Source organism: Coturnix japonica, chromosome 5 (genome assembly GCF_001577835.2).
Source record: "Coturnix japonica isolate 7356 chromosome 5, Coturnix japonica 2.1, whole genome shotgun sequence".
Lineage (NCBI taxonomy): Eukaryota > Metazoa > Chordata > Aves > Galliformes > Phasianidae > Coturnix > Coturnix japonica.
Genome location: NC_029520.1, coordinates 39,631,571 through 39,649,230, shown reverse-complemented (window position 1 = coordinate 39,649,230; position 17,660 = coordinate 39,631,571). Strand labels below are relative to the sequence as shown.

Genomic DNA, 17,660 nt, shown 5'->3' with positions numbered 1-17,660 from the left:
TCCCTTTTCTGTGCCCCTAAGCCACTGAGAAACTTGAGGACTTCAGGCAACAGAGGTCATACATAAACTAGATTAAAACAACATGCCATTGCTGGAGTATTACAACACTGATGTTACTGAACCAAACTGCAAGCAATCAGTAAACTATAAATGAATGTACAGAACTGAAGGTGTGTAACCATGGTAACTATAAGCACTTTTACCCGCAATCGTTAAGTCCTCGTTTAAAAATATGGAAGCGAGGACTTCCAAATACACCTACATCGAATCAGAGACTTCTCTTTCGTGGATTAGTGGCAGAGCATGTTATGTTCTAATCTTGTTCCCTTAATCTTGTTGCTTTCTTTTCTAAAAGGTTGATCAAAAGTATCAGCTTGAAAACCTCTCGAGTAAACTAAAGGCCTAGGAAGATTTGAGAAGGAAAGGGCCTGGAATTATTTATTTACTGAGGCTGACTTTCAGAACTAAATTCCTTAAGAGCAGTATATACATGTTTGTGTGTACATATATATATATACATAAATATATATATATTTATATACACACACATAAATATATGTGTATATATATATACACACACACACAAACACACTAATGTATGTGTATATATATATACATAAAGATAAAAAGGAGAGAGAAAAGAGATTATGCTTTCCTTTATCAAATATAATTATTCAGATGCCTTCAATGAAATAACCGCTAAAGACACATTTCCACTGCAGCCTAACAGCAAGCACCTCTCTGAACTGTGTCACAGAATGACAAAAGAACTGGAAGGTGTTTCAAACAAGCACAACGTCTGACATTTAATAAAACTAAATCTCAGCTTCATCTTGAAAATGTCCAGGTATGTTCTAGAAATAAAGCGCTGAAAGATTCCAGAAGGCCTGAAGATACAAGATCAGTTGTTTTGTACAGCGTGGAAGAGAGCACATAACAAATTCAGACTGACTCGATGCATTTTAAATTGTAAACTTTACATCAGTGTAGCTAGCAGAGGACTTACAAGGTACTGATCTCATGTTGCAACAACTTTTGAATGGATTCAGACTTGCAAAGTTCAGTTCACCATAAATACAGTAAGTTAAATGAAACTAGCTTCGAGAAATTTTATGGAGCAAAACCAGAGCCTACAGTAGTTATTCCTATTGACAGATGGATCATGTAACCCAAAGGCCTTAGTGTGGGGCGATGAAAAGGAGTTATGTATCAAAATCAACTACTTGAGCAGTAGACTGAGAAAGCTTTTTTGCTAGCTTTTAAAAATCCTTTTACATTTCTAGGGCAATGCTCCTTATCACTGACACATCCTAATTGACTTCAGAGCACAACTCCTGACATCTTCATCAGCAACTTATTACTATTTTCTCACTCAGTATTTTGTGGCATTTCAGTTTGTTTTATTTATACTGCCTATAATTTCTAATGTGATGATTAAGGCGACTCCACTGTGAGTCAAAGCACTGAACTGAAGGGTCAGCCTATTTTCCTGGTTCTAAACCAACAGTTTTCACTTGTCCTAACCCTCCATTTTTCCAATAGCTGTTTTTGTGTTTCACTTAATTTTTTCCACAGGGATCGTGGTGGTGGTGACAACCCTGTGAATTCCCCACTATGATTTAGTTATCTTATGAAGTATAGAAAAGCACTCGTTTGTACTGCACTCCAGATGAGAATGCTTACAAATTGTTGCTTTTATACCCACTTGCAACATTTCAGAAGCATGATTTTTTTTTTAAACACTTGATAAACATCTATTTCACTTCCCAGTATGTTTCTGAGTTTGAAAATAAGACCCTGCAATTTAGTCAGAAGAGACATGGAACAAATATTGTTCAGAACTGGTGCCTGATATTTCTGGCAAAAAGAAGGTAAAGGATCAAACACACAACCCTCTCCACCTTTACAAGTGGAGCTGCTGAGACAAGGAAGCCAGATAATCCTAACAGTCTGAAAATTAATCCATGTAAACACATTCAATGCAAAAGCATAGCCAAGAATAACTCTTCTTTTAAAAACAAACAAACAACATCACCTCTTTCATTATGTAGTTCTTAAGTTCAAACAGTGAATAAGCTTTCTATCCCAAGACACTGGCAATAAGGCTTGAACACAGTTAAGAGGACTCATACCATTAATGGGCACCATAAGAGAACAGTAAGTCCCCCGTGCAAATGCTCCATATCTTTCATGACACTGGGGGAACTACGCTGTAGCTCTTCAAAGAGGACAGACTATTCTTCAGAACTCTAAAGACCCAAAGAATACACAACACTCTACAGCTATGATTACAGTCTCGTCAGTGACAAGTCAAATAAGCTCTTGTCAAGCTAACTTTTCATTCTTTGAAAATAAAAACTTTGACAAGCAAACTGTATAAACAAAAAAAAAGTAACAATTAACAAATCACTGGTGATTATATTTCTCTCCTTTTCAATGAATAATACTGAAAGGAAAAAAAAAATTGCTCTATCACAGAAAAAAATATATCACATAACAGCTAATCAAAGACATCGAGCATTCATTTGCTATTGTAAGAAACGAAATCAATACTAAGTTAAGTTCTCGTTCTTTTGAGAAATCACTTCCAAGAAATCACAATTCAGGAGCTCACTACAGGTTAGACACATCCAACTATCAGTACAGTTAGAAAAGCAGCCTGCAGACAGAATAAGTTTGTGTGTCTGGGAAAGTGGTTCTACCTCTTTAGGTGAGAATATAGACACACCATTTTCCTACTTTAAGTTCCTCTCTTCTTCTGAAAAAGAAGATACCCCTTTTCCCTCTCCTGAAGCATAAAATATTTCTCCTCTTTTAACTCTAGTAGACCCCCTTCATTTCTTAAAAGTTTTGTATCACTTCCCAATGAGCTAGACAAATTCCTCTATTCACTTCGCTCCTCAGAGTTTTGTTAATATTATCAAGCTCATCTTCTATTTAATAGCACTGAAACAGGACCAATCATTTTCTGTCTCTCCCAGATTACCATAGAAAAGAAACACAGGATTTGCAGATTATGCAAGGTCACTTGTCATTCACAACCAGATTGTTCTGATACAGTCCTTTTGCTGTCAGAGCAGGATATGAATATGTTCAATGAGACAGGTATGCACAGTGCTCTCACTGAGTAGGAATAAAACACTACTTGTTAACGAGATCATTCATTACTTAAGAAACTTACTGAAAATAATTACTTTTTTTTTCCCCATTAAGATTCTCACAGGGCATATGCTTATCACAGAAGACACAAATTAAGGCTGGACATTGGCCAGCAAGACTCACAGCAGCAATCACGCTTGCTCCAGAATAGGAAATACTCTGGGCAACCAGCAACTGTATTCTCCGCTTTCTCAATATGCATCTTTACCATCTCTGACTGTACATTAGCGTGGGTGCTCTGCCCTTGTGAGGCCCCATCTGGAGTACTGTGTCCAGGTGTGGAGCCCTCAGTACAAAAAAGACATGGAGATTTTGGAAAGGGTCCAGAGGAGGGCCACAAAGATGATCAGGGGGCTGGAGCACCTCCCCTATGAGGACAGGCTGAGGGAGTTGGGCTTGTTCAGCCTGGAGAAGAGAAGGTTGCGGGGTGACCTCATTGCAGCCTTTCAGTACCTGAAGGGAACTTACTCCAAGGAGGGGAGTAAACTCTTCGAAAAGGCTGATAATAGCAGGACTAGGGGAAATGGTTTTAAGTTAAAAGAAGGAAGATTTAGGTTGGATGTTAGGGGGAAGTTCTTTACTAGGAGAGTGGTTAGGCTCTGGAACAGGCTGCCCAGGGAGGTTGTGGATGCCCCGTCCTTGGAGGTGTTCAAGGCCAGGTTGGACGGGGCCCTGGGCAACCTGATCTAGTAAAGGTGTATGTTTGGTGGCCCTGCCAGGCAGGGGGGTTGGAACTACATGATCCTTGAGGTCCCTTCCAACCCGGGTCATTCTGTGATTCTGTGATTCTGTGGGTGAACTATCTTAATAGAGCAGCTTCTATTTGGAATAGTTAAAGTTTCTGGTGAAAGGAATGGAAAGCTGTGGTCTTCTAAGAGGTTACCAGATCTTTATTTTTGTTTTCTGATTTGTGCAAAACAACTTTTCCCTATTGTTCTCAAAAGAAAAATTAAAAAAAGATTAAAAAAGATTCTGCCTGAGGGAGACATCTGGCACTGGATTTTTCAGATGTTTAGAATATGGCAAAAATTAGTAGTAAGTGAAAATAGAAGCTTTTAATGGAAAATGTCAGGCACCTTTAACAAAAGACAGTATTACCATAACTAGTTGAGAATTTAGCAGTAGGACTGCAATACTCGAAACAAACAAAGCCTTCCTAACCCTGCTGTGTCTCAGCTGAACTTCTGAGAACACTGAAGCACAAGTAGAAAAGTGAAATTCAGAGAAGGAAAGTACAGATAAAAGTTTACAGAATGCAAAATCTGGCAGTATCTTCCATTAGCAACAGTACTGCATGTGACTCTTCCAGGTTGGAATAAAAAATAAAGACCACCTTTTGAGTATACTTTGGAGATGAAACCACATGATAAGGAAATAAAAGCTTTTATCTTAATGAACTTAACGATACCTCACTTCTCATCACATTTACTTTTAACACACAAGTACTAAAACAGCATACATTTAAACACATTGCCTAAGAAAAAGCAAAGAAGTTTCACTTACTGAAAATAGGAATGTAACCACAGCTGTTTCTGTGCTGTCTGTATGCTGTACGGAAGGGAACCACCAGCTTAAGGAGGGGAAAAAAAAAAAGGATAAAGTATTTGCTTTTTGAGAGTCATTCTGAAAGCAGCAAAGGACTTGGGAATCATCCCTACTGTCCCCGTGACTTATTTCATGAAAACTTAAATGCTTCAGAAATATAAAGTAGAATACAGCTGAATATACATAGTAGAATTTGAAGTACTTTTATAATGGAACAAGTCTCCAAAGTCTAAATAACAAATACACACTAGGAAAAAAGAGAACCTGCATATAGCCTCTAGAATTAAGTCCTATTAAGAGGAACATATGGGTAATTTTTTGTTTTGTCACTACTTTTTAAAACAACAAATTGATTTATTTTACTCACACAAACTAGAGGGAATAAAACAAGCAGCAATCAGAAGAAACCCACAAACATTCTAAAAAGCAAGAACTCTTCAGGTGAAATTGCACGTCTTGTATCTTGTCTTTGGTTAGCACACGTTGCAATTTTTCCAGCCAGTATTTAGGTCCCACAGAATGGCAGCACCAAGCACAGAATGTTGCACCAACCACTTCTCTGATTTTGTACCATTTGCAAGTTTACTGAGAGTGCACTTCACCCCACCATCCTGGTGGAAATTTACTGAACACTTGGCATCAGTATCAGTGCTTGGCACACACCACTGGTGGTGGATTGACAACAGGCCCTCATGCCACTGATCAGAATATTTTAACCCTGGCAGTTCAGCTAGTTTCCAGCTTTCACTTCATCAGATTATCTGTAAGAATGTTATAGGTGATAATGTTGAAAACCTTAATGAAGATACATATTTCATCCAGAAACTAACCAGATCTAGATCCAGTGCACTCCTCTCATTCATCAAGCCAGTCAGTCTCATCACAGAAGGACATAAGCTTGGTTAAGTCAAAGTTTTCCTTTAAAAAAACAAATCCATGCTGACTACTCCCAATTATTTTCTTGTCCATATATTTGGACACGGATTCCAGGATTGCTTACTGCATCACCTTCCCAGAAAGCTGGCTGGGAGATTCCCAGATCCTCCCCTCCTTACCCTTACTATTCCTGAAGGCAAGAAAGAATTCTCTATTTTCAGCCTTCAGCAGTCTTATCCAATTGCCACAAACTTTTGTAGACTAATCAGCAGCAGCCTCACAATGACACCAGACAGCTCTCTTTGCTGCATCATACAGAACACTACAGTATCTCTTTCAGGTTGACTGAGACTGTGCTTTCTACACAAATATATTGACTTATGAAGATAAATGTAAGAAAACTGAACAGATCAGCTGCACACTGCATTATCAAAAAGGGACTAATGAGCAGTAACAAAAATGTTCTGTTATAACTGATGTACACAATGACACACACCGTGAAGAGAACAGGCGATAAACTGAGAGTAAGTACAAACTCACAAACCTGAATATTCTGCCAAAATCTAAGTATGACTGGAATTAGAACACCAGGCAATAGCTGCATTTTCCTACACTATTACATGTTAATACGATTACACAGATTTGCATATTACATACACCCAGAATACATTTTTTTTTATTCAAACGAAATAGAAGTTGGAGCCAGAATCCCATTAATACAAATAAAGAAATTCTGCTGCCACCTATTCAGCCAAGTTGTCAACAAGTTGGCAACTTTAGGTTCATTCAACAGCAACCACTGAAATGATTTTGCAAGACACTGTTACCACAAACAGTTAATAAATGGATTTCCTTTTGCTCATCTGCTTACCAGGATAGCCTTCCAGACTTTGCCTCACATTGTTCACAGTAGGATAAACCTTCATGGAGAAAAAAGTTGTCTTTAACAACGTAGCTTTAAATGCACATGAGATAAATTTTCAAACAACAACAACATCACCTTTAAGAAAACTTGTTCTCAATCTAATAAACCACTAAAAGCTTCTTTTTTTTTTTTTTTTTTTTTTTTCCAGAATGAACAAAATTACACTGGAGTTTAAAACTAACATCTAAAAGACGTACCAAGTGCATTGGAACATCACATTTAAGAAGAGCTGTCACACCACGGCCTGCAGCCACCAGGCTCTCCTGGAACTCCGAGCACAGCCATTTGGACCCATCAGCTCCCAGTGAACCAATGCTTGAGAACTGTCCTACAACAGGCCAAGACTCCTGTGCTGGTATTGGAGAAGCATGCTCTTTCAGAAGCTATTGAGGAAAATTAAAACACTGAGACATTCAATAAACAAAGGTGGGATGGTTTTAAATTAAAGGAAGGGAGATTTAATTCGATATTAGGGGGAATGAGGTTTGTTTGTTTGTTTGAGGGGTTTTTTGTTGTTGTTTTTTGTTTTTAACTGAGAGAGTGGTGAGGTGCTGGGACAGGTTGCCCAAGGAGGTTGTAGATGTCTTGTCCCCGGAGATGTTTAAGGCCAGGCTGGATGAGGCCCAATAGGTAATCTGATCTAGTGGCTGGTAGGGTTCTACCAGTGGCAGGGGATTGGAACCTGATGAACTGTGAGTTCCTTCCAACCTAAGCCATTCTATGATTCCGTGAATCAGTCAGGCTGAGGAATATGATGTGCAAGATCTACACTGCTGTAAGCTTATGCTTTTGCTAACTTAAACTGTATAAACATATTACAATAATGTTGTATAGCTGCAAAATTAGGAGGAACAAACAGATGCTCTCAAATTACATTTACAGTTAAAATGATAGCAATAAAAATAGTTACAGTACCTTTCTGAGCCTCAGATGACCCCACTTCTCTTTATCAATACCTTGATATCGTCCAGGGGTAGAACCAAGCAGATATACTCTGCAGAAAGAAAAAAAAGATTTGTAGCTTTACCACCCAACAGTGGAACAAATCAATGAGAAAAGCAACTTTAGGACCAGGAAGTAGAAGGGAGTTCACATCATAGCAGAAAGCCATGCCTTATATTAGCATCAGAAGCATTATACATACATGTTGTGCTCTGTCTTAAAGGGAAAATGCCTGTTCTTAACATAATCCTCATTGCAATATCCTTCGCATATATATTCCTTACGCAAGAGGAATTATAACACAACTCAGACTCTTCTTCCAGTAATTTTATGCAGCAAACATTTAACCTAGGCTGACTTAAAAGAAACTTTGCATCTCTATCACTTAAGATCTCTGTCAAGTTTTCTTTAGTTTTTGTCATTTCTTTAAAACAAATGTTTATAAAAGTGGAAGCTGAACAATTCAACATGTTTGCATGAGAGATTCAAATGGAACTCAATATTACAAATAACAATGACAAAAACAATACACACATATACCGAAGTGATACTTTATCCAGATGCAAGAATGATTCAGAATTTCAAACTTAAAAAAAAAGAGTGTTTTACACAAAACACAGAAATTAAACTATTTAAGTAGAACCAAAACTTTATAACTATTGGAGTAAATCTGCTTTGGACTACTTCATGTTCTTTGGTTTTCAGAACGAGCAGCTCAGGATGTCAGCCTCAGCTCCCTATAGTCAGACTCACGTTAGAACACTTATGTCTGAAACAAGGTAATCTTACAGAACTGATCTATTGTCTAATAGCTCTTAACAGCAGAATCATTAAGCTTGAGGGGGAAGGGGGAAGCATGCAAGTTATTATAAAAATATGATATACCTTGTCTCTGATAAATCATGTTCTTGGATCAGATCTATCCATTCCTTGAGCACAGGAGAACTGTATGCCATCAAGTAACTTATTAGGTCAGATTTAAAATGAGTTTCAGATTCACCAGCAGAATCAGATGATCCCTGAGGTAGCCTTGGATATAAAGGACTTAGCCATATTCTAAAAAACAAAGCCACAAAAACAAGGACACCACACATTATCGAAAGGCTTAAGCGATTAAAGCAGATGTGAAGTTCCTAAAAGAATATCTGACATATTTCCTTTACTGTGATGCTACAAACTCCAAAGCAACTTGCCAGATTCATCCAGTTTTATACCCAGTACCACAACACTAGTTATTTCTCTTGAAGACAACAAATTTAAACACATTTATCCATGCAGATGCTTATAGGTATCACTGCTCTGGAAACGGCCAGACTCAGACATAAAGGTACTTCTCTAAAATGCATCAGAAATGCTCCAATGACTATGCGAACTACAGCCTTCATCTCTACGCATCCTGAACTCCACAGGAGAGGAGACTTTGCCTACAACATAAAAGACCTCCACAAAAACACAAGAAGGATTTTCATTTATTTATCATCTTATCAGGTCAGCTGAGGTTAATATGGTCTAGATGATTATTATTTTTCAGTACAGATAAGACCCATATGGTATTTTCTCAATTGTTTTTGTTAGAAAGCTGTATCTATGCTTAGTTTCTCCTCTCACAAGAAGACTGAATAGTGGAAACTATGTGACTGAACTGCTTCAATGAATTTTAGATTCAATTTAGTACTTACATAAAGCCTGACTTTCAACATATTTACTGAAATTAGTGTTTAAAGACCAGAAAAGTTGTGTATCTAGCACAACCAAGAAAACAGACTAACACAGAACAAGCCGTACAGACTCACTATTTAATAGCAGGGAATTAGAAGACCTGCTAGACATTGTTGCTTACCCCTGAGTTTTCTGGTGCCAGTCTTCAGCAATAAGATTAGATGTATGTATCACAACTCGAAGACCTTCTTCATATAATAACAACATCATTTTCCTTGAAAATAGGATATATAACATGATTTGTTCCCAAGCACCTTGTGATGAACTTCCAGAAGCAACCAGGAATTCTTACAAAAAACTTTATTTGCCATACTCTTTTAAATAAACTTTCCCCTTTACAGATATGTCTGCTAATGACTGATAAAGCCTGCAGTACAGCTTTGGTATTGAAGGATAAGTTATTAACAGCTAATACCTACAGTTCATTGAGTCTAGTTGCACAATTGGCACATCTTACATTTACTTAATACTTCATTTGTTTCCTCAAAGGAGAAAAATTTGATCATTTATAAAAAGAAAATAATAAAATAGCAATCTTTCTACAAAAGTCAGTTTCGTAGCTTTAAAATAATTTGCAGATACATGAAATAGAAACATGTAAAACAAGATCGACATTACTTTCAAATCTGATCAAAATGCATGAGGCGTTCCTTCAGAATTATGCCTTCACATACAATAATTTTCTTGTTCTCTATGTACTTTCAGACATTAAAAACCAGTAACTATGTGTCATCTTTATAAAGGGAACCCTCTGTTTTATAAATGCTACTTACGTATGGTGAGTTCCAAATGCAATATCCAGTTTGGCCTATAAAATAAAAGAATTGATCACTACAAATTAGTTAAAAATTCCTATTGTATGCTTCTAATATGGAACACTATCATTAAAGAGGGAAGGGTGCTATGCCTTCATTTTGTTTCATTTCACTGCTCTCTAGTGGACAGATCACAAAATACATTATTTTTTTTCCCCTCAACACATTTAATATTTTTCCCTGCCTCTTTCTAGTAACAACACTAGCAGGTCTATCATACGGGACATGACATTCAATTCTTCCTTCAAGCAAAATCATAAATGCTTGACTTCCCATACAAGGTGTTTCTCCTCTCACAAGAAGATTGAGTAAGATAAATGACTTGAATTCAATTGAAGAGTAACACAAATGTCAGTTACCTGACAGAAGCTAATGTTCTCAAAAGGGCGTGCTTGTGCAAGCAGTTCAGCTTTGGATTCTCTCTTTTCACCATGGACTATCAGCAATGGCTTCTTCCTGAAATAGAACGAGATTACTGATTCAGTTGATGCTTTAATAGCAACCAGTCCACAACAGTTTTTGATGTAGCTATGACTTCTGGTCCCCAAATCCAATGACCTACTAGGAAGATGACACTATAGACTATACACTTTACTAACTCAAAAAAGCATTAACTACCTCTTAATGGTTTCTTTAAGAGAAAGACAGAAACAGGGAAAAAAACATATAAGATCTGGCTCTATAAGATAAAGTTACTTTAAAGAAAAGATGTGAAGAAGGCCAGGTCTACTCCAGCAGCAGTTCCATGTTTACTTTATAATAATTTGCTCTACTGAATTTTCAGTAAAATGCAAAATGAGAAGAAAATTCAGTGTCATCTGTGATAAACTGCCATTGTCAGAATGTCCTTTAAAGGAAATAAGAGCTGCTTCCACGACGGTATACAGCAACTCTAGCCATGACGTATCATTCCAGTTTCTTTCACACACTTCTTTCATGCTCATCCAACACAGAAATTCTTATTCTGTTTTCACATTTCATCTACTGCACTGCTGTCTTGGCCTGCGATTGGGTGTCTTAAACATTACCTAATAAAAATCAAAACCAGCCATACTGAATTGTCACCATTTAACATTGTCTCATAAGAGGCAAGAAATCAGTTGAGAAATATAGTGGAATAAGTGTGGAATATGCCTATGTGCACATAATTGAGAAGTACTGGTTTATCATTCAATTATAAGATGAATTTACATGAACAGAGTAACTTGGAAATTGTATTATTTCATTTTTGTAAAGCAAGCCTACCTGTACTCCTCAGGATACTGTCTCACGAGCCATGCCACATCTATACAGTAGTTAAACTTGTACATAAGAAGGAAAACAAGCTCATTAAAAAGAAGTAGCCGTCTGTCAGAATGATGGAGTACAGAAAAAAATGCTTTTTACATGAAGTTATTGTTCATTATCACTTACATTATACAGACGCACAATGATGCTCCTTTGCACAACAGCAGTACAAAACTGCAATCAGCATGTTTTAACAACAGGTTCATTTTTCAATTTCAAATGCTCTCTTCCTCATCTCTTCATTCAAGAATAAATTTAAGTTAATCAAAAGCATGAAGTAGTGTTCATAAAGTTTAGAATGCAGACAGAAATAATTACAGCCACATAATGTAAAAGCTGAAGTTCAGCGTGCCCTTTGCCATGTGGTTACACCAAGAAGAAAAGGAATTGCTTCATGCAGTAACAAAAATCTCACTCCTAGAATGCAAAACACCTTCTGTTTTATCATTCAGTTACATGAGGATGCATTTTTCAGTTGCACATTTCCAGAGCACAAGAGAGAAAGTAGTTCAACATTTGCTTGAACTCTAAGCAGAACACAGGATCACATTTATTTTTTATTAAAACAATGTACAGTTGAAAGCATTCAGCGTTCTCTTAGTATTTTAATGAAATTCCCTGCTGAAATCAGCTAGGTGGCAAAACATGGATTATCACTTACATGTTTAAGGATAGTAAGGGTAAATAAGCAAGCAATGGCAATCTGGCAAATAGGAAACTCACCTGAGCAGAAGACACAAGGGTCCCAAAAAGAGGAGACAAGATATCTATTAAAAACATTAATACACAATTGAGTATAAAAAGCTCAAGTGAACTTTTTGAGTCTTGAACAGCACAATTACTAGATGCTAGATTCAGATACTGAAGTCCCTCGTTCTGCTGTGAAACCCCCTGTTAATGATTGGTTTTGATTTAGGCTTGTGATGCGTGAGGTTTCCTGAATGTACGGATGTAGTTTTACATAAACTAAAACTAATTTCAGTCATGGCATTATCAAACCATCAGTGTCACACGCTATTCCACCTCTTACTTATGCTCACTTCAGTTGCCCTGATGTGTGACTGAGAACATAAGCTGCAGAAATTCACAGGCAGTATTGTGTACTGTGTCAAGGTAACAGTGATTTACTAGGTCTTAACTACTTGACACCATAAAGACAAGAACAAACAGGACCAGTTCCTACAATATTCACACTCAAACTACGAAGCTTAATTTAAACCAAGGAATCTTTGCATTTTAAAAAACCCATAAACTAACATTAAGTGTCCTCTTGCACGCAAGACTCTCCCACCCCAAAGCCCGCTCCTGTGAGATCCTCTTGCTCACCTTTTATGTGCAGGGCTCCACAATTGTAGCTCTGCTCAATTCCCCTGACTTTAGTGAGAAAAAACCCAAAGGGGTTCCCTCCACTCAGCAAATCCCAGGTATCTTGGGGTTCACGTGACGCTTCATTATAGTCCTCTGCTTTCTCAATCTTTGAACGTTCATCTTTGCAATGACTCTGTAGTTGCTCTCCGGGTGCATCACACTTTTCTTCTTTCAGTGTTTCCTTGCAGACTCGCTTCCCCCGGTCTTCAGGCTCTTCATCGCTACTAGAAAGGCACCAACCCAAGCCCTCCTGGCCGGGCCTCTGCTTTTCAGCAGGAGGTGTTTGTGCATTGAGGTGCGTGTCAGTGAACTTTATTGGAGAAGCCTTCCTCTTGTGAGCAGCCCTCCTCGCCTCAGAGCAGGGGTACTGCGGCCCGCTGGCTTCACTGTGCAGGGCACTCGGTAGCGAGGACGTCGAGGGCTTTTCACTGTCAGAATTGTCTTCAGCGCTGTCCTCACTGCTGGACACAGTCCACCGCCCGTGGGCACCTTCCTGAAGCATGTTACTATAAATGAAGAAGAGACTAGAAGTCATGCACTTTGCTCTGCTCCGGGCTGCTTCCCTTCCCACTCTCCGCTTGCGTGTTATAATAACCTCCACCCCCCAGATCTGACACGATCCTCATATGCAAAACAATAATGAGCTGCTCCCAAGAAACAAAGAAACAGAAACGGCTATCGAGGAGGAAGCGGCTGCAGTGGCTCCAACTGCCGCTCCCACCCTTCACGGCAGCAGCATGATGGCGTTACCATTACCAGCCCCAGCCCGGCACACACCACCACCCCACAAACACACCGCTCACCACAGCGCCTCTTCGCGCCAATCTGCGCCCGCCCCTTCCCGTTCCGGGAGGACGGCGGCTTCCCCAAGCGCTCGGGCTGCCGGCCGAGTTCAGGAGGTGGGGAAGGCGATGGTGCCTCTTTCGCTCCGCCCCACACAGCGGCGCCGTTGCCGGGCAGCCGCCGCCGTGGGTTCGCTACGGGAGCGCTGTGCCACGGTGCGAGACGGGGCTGCTGCGGGAGGGGACGAGGGGCCTTGGGAATAGTGTAGTTTGGTTCTAGAAATCTGTGCCGTGTCTTCTAAGTTTGTTTTGGGAAAGAAAGCCTTTTAGAAGAAGGGGAAAAAATATTTTAAATAATAATAAATAAATAAAAAAAACACCTCAAAATGGACCATTCTTAGTCCCTCAGTTACCTTAATGGTAGTTGAAAATAGTTGTTACAGAGGTGGGACTGAGCTTCATTATACGTATCTTTTAATCGTTTAGTTCACTAAGCAAGTGCTTATTTTTCCCATAACAGTTATTTTAAGTAAAAAATAGTGTGTCAGATTTGTTGTTTTTAATGCAGCTCGCTTTGTTTCTGCAGGTTTTTGAAGTGTGTGATGAAGGTAACAAAGGCTATCTGGACAGAGAGGACTTTGAAGTTGCTGTAGTGATGTTGTTTGGTTATAAGCTGTCAGAGGTATGTATCTGAATGAAATCAAACCTTTCTTACTAAGATGTTATTCTGTAGAATGAGCAGAAGCACACACTGTATTTCATATCTATGTGCCATATGAAACAAGTGATATACTGGGCTTGTTATTGGTCAAGATTCAAAGTCAAACTTGCTTTTTATTAGCGGTACGCTCCATTTCTTTACATAGTGGGTTCATGAGATGTAAAGCAGTTGTACATACTACTAATAAACATGTATTCTCAAAAACACCTAGTTTTGGGTTCTAATGAATGTCTTTTTTAGCCTTGGCTTCTGTAATATAAATCTATAGCTGTATGAAATTCTCAAGGTGATCATAGATAACTTTTTGTATATGATCAAATAACATAAAAATAATAGAAATATGATTTATATGATATTAAATTCCTTAGTAGGAATTCTGCAAGCATGATTAAGGCATTCAATCAAGAGCAGCTTCTGTGCATAAATCACTCTTGATTCCTTTTTGTGAAGAAAATAGAAGTGGAGAACTCCCAGGAAGAAGGGAGATGTAGGTTTAGTACTTTCTACCTGGAAAAGTGCCATGTCACACCTGTTGTGTCTCTAGACAGTGCTGTGACCACCTGGCTGTGGGCTGTTCTGTCTGTGCAGCTGCACAAAAATTAATTGAAAACATTTGTTCCAAGAGTGATTCTGTCCTCTGGTGGTTTTGCTGTTTCCTTAAGTGGTCACAAATCCAGCAGCTGTTGCCCTTTATACAGCAATCACTTACTGTGAGATACTAAAAGCAGGCAACAGTGGATGTATGTTACTTAAGTTATGGCAAAACCTTTTACTCGGCTACTCAACATACTAACCTAATTTTTATTTCAGTAGGAGCAGCAATTATCTGGCATCATCAACTGCAATCAGTTGGTTGATTGCATTTTTGGTAATTTGTTGCTGCCTATTTTTGGTCGTGTTTTCATTTATTCTATAAATTAAAAGTTATGCTAACTTTACCCACAAGATGTCGCCAATGAACTCTTTACTGAAGGAAATAGGACCTAAAAATTTGAATCCTGTTTGTTTGGGTTTTTTTTCTCTTTTTTTTCCTTCTAAATCATTTCTTGTAGTTTAATAGAACTGTTATCTAAACATTGTTATTGTGCCTTTCTTCAAAGAGATTATGAACTTTTTACTCTTGAAGTTAAACCTTCTGAGACAGGTAGCTAAGAATACATGAAAGTGTATTCCCCTTAAGCATTTTAGCTGATCTAAAGCACTGTCATATTTCAGCACTCATTCAGCTAACTGCACGTTCAGACATTTTCAAATGAAAAGGTACTGCAGGAATAATAGTCATGAAAACATTTTGTTTTCTCAGCTGAAGTTTCATTCCTGGTACCACATGTTACATTTAGGTCTAAGCAAATGCATTCTCCACTTTGCCCAGGTGTTCAGTGGCCAAAAATCATCCAGTCTTTTCCCTGACCTAACTCTCCGTCCCTTCACATCAGAACACCTGTGGCTCAGCATCTGCTGCTGATCAAGATGCCAGCAGCAGGGCACCTTGGCATCCAGAGTATGGAAGAGCAGTCTGAGCTCAGAGGTGCTTACAAATTCCAGCTGCTCTTTGGCACATCTTATGAAAGCATTCTAAAAAGAACCCCTTCATCTATTTGCCCAGCTCAGTCTGAAAAAAGCTTTGCAGGCCAAATGGGATATGTAGACTTAGGTTAACTGGTCACAGCATGTTTGGCATGTCCATTCTCCAGAATAGGCTGTACTTTGACTGCAGTAAAAGCTTCCAGTGCCTTATCTCTTCCCGTGTGAAATGTTTCAGTGCTGCAAGTATGTGCAACCTTGTATTCTAGTAGCATAGATGGAAGAAGTTGCATTCATGAACACTTGGCCACTGTGTTATATCTTCTCCATTCCAGGTGGAGGTGGATTCGATAATGTCTTCTGTGAGACCAGAAAATTCAGGTAATGTACAAACATCCATCAGTCAATGACCTCCACTCCTTTCTCATTCATTAACTTATAAATAAATAAAATCAGAAGCTTGGTCTCTAAGGAGTTTTGAGAAACTTGATGCAGATTAATGATAAATGAGCCGACCATAACTATTAAAGAGGATTATAAGATTTCATTGAGTTTTTGAATATTTCTAGTGCTTTTATGATAAATTTAGCTTGGAATTCACTTTTGAACTTTTTCTTGCTTCTCAGAGTAGCATTTCTTAATATTATACAGATCAGTGATAGAGAAAAGTAATTAGAAAATGTTGGTGTTCAAGCTGATAAGTACTGAGAAAGATTTTCATTAAAAAATGTTTTTTCTTTTGATACCGTTTCACTGTTCACTTGGGCAAATACACAAGTCTTACAGCACAGTTCAAATAATATTTCTCACAGTTCAATAAATATTTCTGTCTGTAGCAACACCCACTTACCTTGTTCTACTTGCTTTGTTTGTTGGTTGTTTTTTTTCCCTCTTGTCCTCGACCTTATCAGTGGTGCCAGTACATCTGCTTTTGGGGCTGTGCAGTGAACTGTAGGGAAGAGATGATTCATGTGAAAAATAAAACTGTCAAAAATTTGGGTGTTTTTATCACTACGTTCCCCCCATTCCATTGGCCATGCAGTCCCACTTGTATCAATACATTTGAAGGGCGATGTAAAGGCTCTCTGTTTATTCTAACTATGATGCCTGTGTTCATTAAGCCCTATCCTTAAAAAGATTTTACTTCCTCCCTCTCTAGTAAGATGAAATCTGTGTATGAATGCCTGAGTGAAAATTAATGAATGAATGTATGACGATAGACACGGATCTCTCAATATCTGATGGCGTATTTTTTTTAAGGTGACCTTTCTGTGTGTTGAGATCCATTTGCAACCCATTCAGAAGCTCACAGATTGCCAACTCTCACAATCAATGAATAGGTGGCACTCTATTGTAGGAGTCATTCTATAAAATGAAGAATGTATACTGTAATTTTCTGGGCTCACATGTTACTTTGAAATATCCTGAAAGAGAGAAAAATAAATAGATGGAAATGTTATATTGCTTTTTTATGGTTTCATTTTCTTATTTATCCAGTTGAATGGAAAGCTGTTCATGCAGACAAGTTCAGTGTGTTTTGGCAACCTCTGTTATTAAGTAAATTGTGCATGTAAAGAGTGTAGCAGTTGAAATCAACACGTCTTTGTAATTCTGGGAATTGAGATTATAGTAGTTCTTAATGTATGATTTTTCAAGAAGAAATGAGGAAAGAAGCACCAGAAATCTGAAAGCTTGGAGTAAGATTTGAATTGAGACAGCAGGTGGAGCTGAAGGAGCTTTGCTTTTGAATCACTGCAGAAAGAATGGAGTGTGAATGAATCAAAAGAAGGAGAAGTGCAGAGCTTTTGTTACGTTATTTGATAATGAGAAACATTCCTACCAGATACTGCCACATTTTGCAGAAAATTCCACTGCTAGAAATGAGCATAAAGCATAAAGACTGTTTTAGTTGTTGTGTGCTCTCTGCCAAAATAAATTGTATCTGCCGTAATATTTCTATCAGGAATTTTGCATATTTCATGAGAAGGCCTGAAGTT

At 38.3% G+C, this 17,660-nt stretch overlaps 2 protein-coding genes across 8 annotated transcripts in view; one reads left to right on the top strand and one right to left on the bottom strand.

Moving 5' to 3' along the window:
• The window catches only part of TDP1 (tyrosyl-DNA phosphodiesterase 1), a 29,549-nt gene extending 16,014 nt beyond the window's left edge, over window positions 1–13,535 (bottom strand). The window contains exons 1-12 of one of the 4 annotated variants that reach the window (XM_015865371.2): window positions 13,440–13,535; window positions 12,595–13,142; window positions 11,992–12,035; window positions 11,227–11,282; window positions 10,341–10,437; window positions 9,940–9,974; window positions 9,288–9,380; window positions 8,333–8,503; window positions 7,421–7,499; window positions 6,703–6,888; window positions 6,452–6,500; window positions 4,663–4,729 (exon numbers count right to left, since the gene is read on the bottom strand). In XM_015865371.2, the coding sequence (XP_015720857.1) occupies window positions 4,663–4,729; window positions 6,452–6,500; window positions 6,703–6,888; window positions 7,421–7,499; window positions 8,333–8,503; window positions 9,288–9,380; window positions 9,940–9,974; window positions 10,341–10,437; window positions 11,227–11,282; window positions 11,992–12,035; window positions 12,595–13,138 (1,421 nt within the window). In that variant the 5' untranslated portion in view covers window positions 13,139–13,142; window positions 13,440–13,535. Of the gene's footprint in view, window positions 1–4,662; window positions 4,730–6,451; window positions 6,501–6,702; window positions 6,889–7,420; window positions 7,500–8,332; window positions 8,504–9,287; window positions 9,381–9,939; window positions 9,975–10,340; window positions 10,438–11,226; window positions 11,283–11,991; window positions 12,036–12,594; window positions 13,143–13,386; window positions 13,409–13,432 lie in introns of those variants that run through there. The other 3 variants (XM_015865372.2, XM_015865373.2, XM_032444820.1) reach the window with 3 other exon arrangements.
• Window positions 13,523–17,660, top strand: part of EFCAB11 (EF-hand calcium binding domain 11) — a 68,115-nt gene continuing 63,977 nt past the window's right edge. For all 4 annotated transcript variants that reach the window (XM_032444823.1, XM_032444821.1, XM_015865374.2 and 1 more), the window contains exons 1-3: window positions 13,523–13,634; window positions 14,005–14,100; window positions 15,999–16,044. In XM_032444823.1, the coding sequence (XP_032300714.1) occupies window positions 13,548–13,634; window positions 14,005–14,100; window positions 15,999–16,044 (229 nt within the window). In that variant the 5' untranslated portion in view covers window positions 13,523–13,547. The remainder of the gene's footprint in view (window positions 13,635–14,004; window positions 14,101–15,998; window positions 16,045–17,660) is intronic.